Below are 4,185 nucleotides of genomic sequence, written 5' to 3'. Positions count from 1 at the left end.
TGTTATTGCCAGATGCAAAGATATAAATACATTTATTGAGCAAACTTTATAAAGCTTGGGTTAGTGCGAGTAATCATAACTTGCAAAACTGTCACTTTTTAACTCAATTTTGCTTTTAGTATGTAATCCTTTTTTTTTTCAAAGCTCTTCTTTGCGTAAGATTTCGTTTAACCTGTTTTGTTTGAATTTTAATAATTCTGCTTGGGTTTCGCTCTATAATTGTTTATTATATTGTTTTAATACTATATTTGTTGTGCAGGAAACACAACCATCTGATAAACATTTTACTGGTATGAAGATTCTCACTGTTTAAAATGCACACTATAGAGCTGCTGAAATTAAATGTTTCCCTTACCGAGTGAAAAGGGTGGAATGTGAAGCTTCATGTAAGCTGGTTTTAGGGCCGTTTGTCGACCGCTCCACCATCAGTGGTTGCCACATTCAACGCAGCATTTTTCCGGCAACCGAAAGCACTCGCAAGCCCTCTTTGAAACTTCCTGTACTGCAGGGTGTAGATGAATGGATTTGTCCAGATGTTGATGAAGGCGACGCAGACTGTTACGTAATAGATGACCCCATTGAAGTCGACATCGCCCCCGAGGCAATAGAAGAGGTAGATGATGTGGTTCGGCGCCCAGCAGACTCCGTACGAGACACACAAGATGAGCATGGTCTTGACCATGTTCCTGCGGGCGACCTCACGATAATCCCGGACTTGGTGAACCGCACCTGCGTTTTTGACTGCTAAAATGTCGTTGCGTCCGCGAAGAATCTTAACAATATGGATGTACATGGCTGTCATAATGGCAAAGGGTAGAAAGAAGAAGAGGATGAAGGTGCAAATGCCCACAGCCGGCTGCATTGCCTCACTCGGCCAGAGGAACTGGAAACAAATGTTACCGTCCACATTGGTTAGGAACGGAAGATAGCTCATGTACAAAAAGCCACACATCCACGGCAGGACGAAGATAAAAACGGCAATGCGCGGTCTCATCTTGTTTCGGTAGTGAATCGGATAAACGACAGCGAGATACCGCTCTGCGGTTAGGATCATCAGGTTCGTGCCAGATGCGGGAAATGAGGCCCAGAAGGGATACTGCGTGTACCAGAAGCCGCAGAGAAAGCGCGCCAGGAGTTGGTTGTCTTCAGGCAGAGGAGGCAGTGGCGCCACGAACAACGCCAAGAGCAGGAGAGACGACGTAAAGTCGATGAGGGATTGGTTGGCGATGAGGAGATTGGTGGTATCGCGGAGTTCCTTGACTCTTGCGATGACGAAGAGAACGACCCCGTTACCGATAATACCTATAACGCCAAAGCAACTGTATATGATGAAGGTTGGTCGCGATAGGTCTATCTCGACTCCTCCATCATCATTCGAATACTGCGACGTAGTATTCATTTTAAAGACGGGTATTTTTTTCGATTTACTACCCAAAACAACAGAAACTGTCAATGTCCATCTGTAACACGAAACCTCGCGTGCACAATGCTTATATACGATTTTTGTGGTGTTGTGTGTGTGTGTGTGCGTATGTGTGTGTGTGTGTATGTGTGTGTGTGTGTGTGTGAGCGTGTGAGCTTTAAATTCCATTCTACACCACACGGTACTAGTAGTGGTAGATGCCACCAATAAATTTTGCAGAGGATAAAAAGCGCCGCGGATCTTCAATCATTATTCGCTGACCTCGGCTGAAATCAGCGTGTAACGAGTGTAAAGAGTAAGTTTTGATCACGTACGCATCACTTTGATTTCCCTTTGTCATGATAGTAGCATTGTCGAACACTCTGAGCTTTTTAAAACTTGCCACCAATCATGTTTCATTCAACAGAAGGATTTCAGTGTAGGATAACAATAAAATATGGAAATAGCATAAAAGATGCACCTTGACTATGAATGGATTTCATCTCTCTGTCTATCCCTGAATGGTAGGAATCGTTTTCAGGAAAACTCTTTCTGATACTTTATTAAAAAGATAATTATAAAACGCCTGGAGTGTGTTCAAAACTTTATAGTGGTGAGCTATTGATTCTTCTTCTTCGTATTTTGCGGAAAATGAGAAGATTCCATTATAGACCAATAAGAATGTTTTACGTGAGCTCTTGGAACAATTTTATTGTGGTGTTGTGTGTGTGTGTGTGTGTGTGTGTGTGTGTGTGTGTGTGTGTGTGTGTGTGTGTTTCTGTGAGTGTGTGAGAGAGAGAGCTTAAAATTCCATTCTACGCCACACGGTACTAGTAGTGGTAGACGCCACAAATAAATTTTGCAGAGGATAAAAAGCGCCGCGGATCTTCAATCATTATTCGCTGACCTCGGCTGAAATCAGCGTGTAACGAGTGTAAAGAGTAAGTTTTGATCACTTACGCATCACTTAGATTTCCCTTTGTCATGATTGTAGCATTGTCGAACACTCTGAGCTTTTTAAAACTTGCCACCAATCATGTTTCATTCAACCGAAGATTTTTAGTGTAGGATAAAAATAAGTATAGAAATAGCATAACAGATGCACCTTTACTATGAATGGATTTCATCTCTCTGTCTATCCCTGAATGGTAGTAATCATTTTCAGGAAAACTCTTTCTGATATTTTATTAAAAAGATAATAATAAAACGCCTGGAGTGTTTTCGACACTAGTGGTGAGCTATTGATTCTTCTTCTTTGTATTCTCCAGAAAATGAGATGATTACTAAGACCAATAAGAATGTTTTACGTGAACTCACGGAACACAGGCCAGCATTGAACATCTTTATTCGGTATTTTTTGCCAAATTCTTATGAACATAATAGTATTTTCCCCATAAATCTGGATTTAATAGCCTCGACCAATTCGGTGATTGACGCAAATACGCACAATACTTGAATGCACGTAATGCCAGTCATATCCATTCAATTCATTAATAAGACCCCATTCAATTCAAGTTTAATCGCACACGATGGCGGTCTCCTGCATTCAGTTATCTCTGATATTTACTAGAAAATACTTCAGGTCTACTTTGCATCTTATTTACATATTTTGGATATATTTACTGCACAATATACCATTGTTGATGTTTATCTAAACTCCTCAAAATAAGTTCTGCAATGAAAGTTTGATATTATATATTTCTCTTATATCCGCATTATCTTCATTAGATAAGACATCATAAGAAAGCATGATTAATTATCTTTAAAATGACACCTCACTTGCTATGATTGGATGTTCTTTGAATATGCAAAACAGCTGAGTATGGGGACAGATCAAAAGTGAAAAGTCGCAATAATTCTGCTGTTGATAATGTAGAGTTTAAATGAAAAGAAAAACACTGGAATAAGCAATGCTGAAATTCGAGCACTTTCAAAAATTTCAATTTCCTAGACATTAGATGATTGTTTGGTCAACCTTTATTTTAATTTAATCTACAGATACTACTGCAGACTTTAATTCGTGGATGAAGCCTGGAATCTAATGATAATCTCAGAATGCATTCTTTTCATGCACATTCATTACCTGAAACGACAAAGCAAATGGGAATCATACTGTTGTGTCGTAACATGTTTGCTCTGTTTTGCATTATTTCACATTTGACCTTTCCTCATACTAAGTCGTACTGTGCATTCCAGGAATGCATAAAGTAAACAAGACAGTGAGTTACCGTTGTAAAGAAAATTAATCAGGCTTTCTTATGATGTCACATTTGAATGAAATGATATAGTTCAAGAGAAATATGATACATCAAATTGGAATTGCAGGACTTTTTTGAGGAGTTTATTTGTGTACTGTTATCTTATCATTATTGAAATCACTGCACTTATTATTTTTTGTCTCTGAGTCTTGATATTTGCATTCAATTTGTATTAGATTGAATGCAGAAATAAAACAGTAAAAATACAAACATTGCCACATGATGCATTGGGATTGACATGATGAAAGTGAAGGTCATACTTTTAAATCTGCACCACCGTGGGTTGTATTTATAGTTGCCATCAATTTCAGTCAGTGCATATATAGTCAAGCACCACACATATTTTTGTAGACCAATAGACAAATTTGCACACAAATATACTCTTTTTATTACGTAGTAATTCAGTTTCATAATAATGATTTCAGCAAAATCAGCAAAATTGAACATCTATTAGTAGTATTTCCCCCAGTAATCAATGCATTCGCTGATAGAATATCAAAACGGCAAACGCTCTGCTTTTGCTCC

At 38.6% G+C, this 4,185-nt stretch overlaps 1 protein-coding gene across 1 annotated transcript; it reads right to left on the bottom strand.

Moving 5' to 3' along the window:
* Positions 1-397: 397 nt before the first annotated feature.
* LOC139711474 (galanin receptor 2b-like) lies at positions 398-1,399 on the bottom strand. The gene has a single exon (XM_071623351.1). It carries the CDS (start codon positions 1,397-1,399, stop codon positions 398-400), a length of 1,002 nt encoding a protein of 333 aa, XP_071479452.1.
* Positions 1,400-4,185: the final 2,786 nt, after the last annotated feature.

This window comes from Diadema antillarum, unplaced genomic scaffold (genome assembly GCF_040938485.1).
Source record: "Diadema antillarum isolate AM-2024a unplaced genomic scaffold, OU_Dant_1.0 seq00001660_RagTag, whole genome shotgun sequence".
Taxonomy (NCBI): Eukaryota; Metazoa; Echinodermata; class Echinoidea; order Diadematoida; family Diadematidae; genus Diadema; species Diadema antillarum.
Note: the sequence above shows the minus strand (reverse complement) of the source record. Positions and strands in the feature narration are given on the sequence as shown.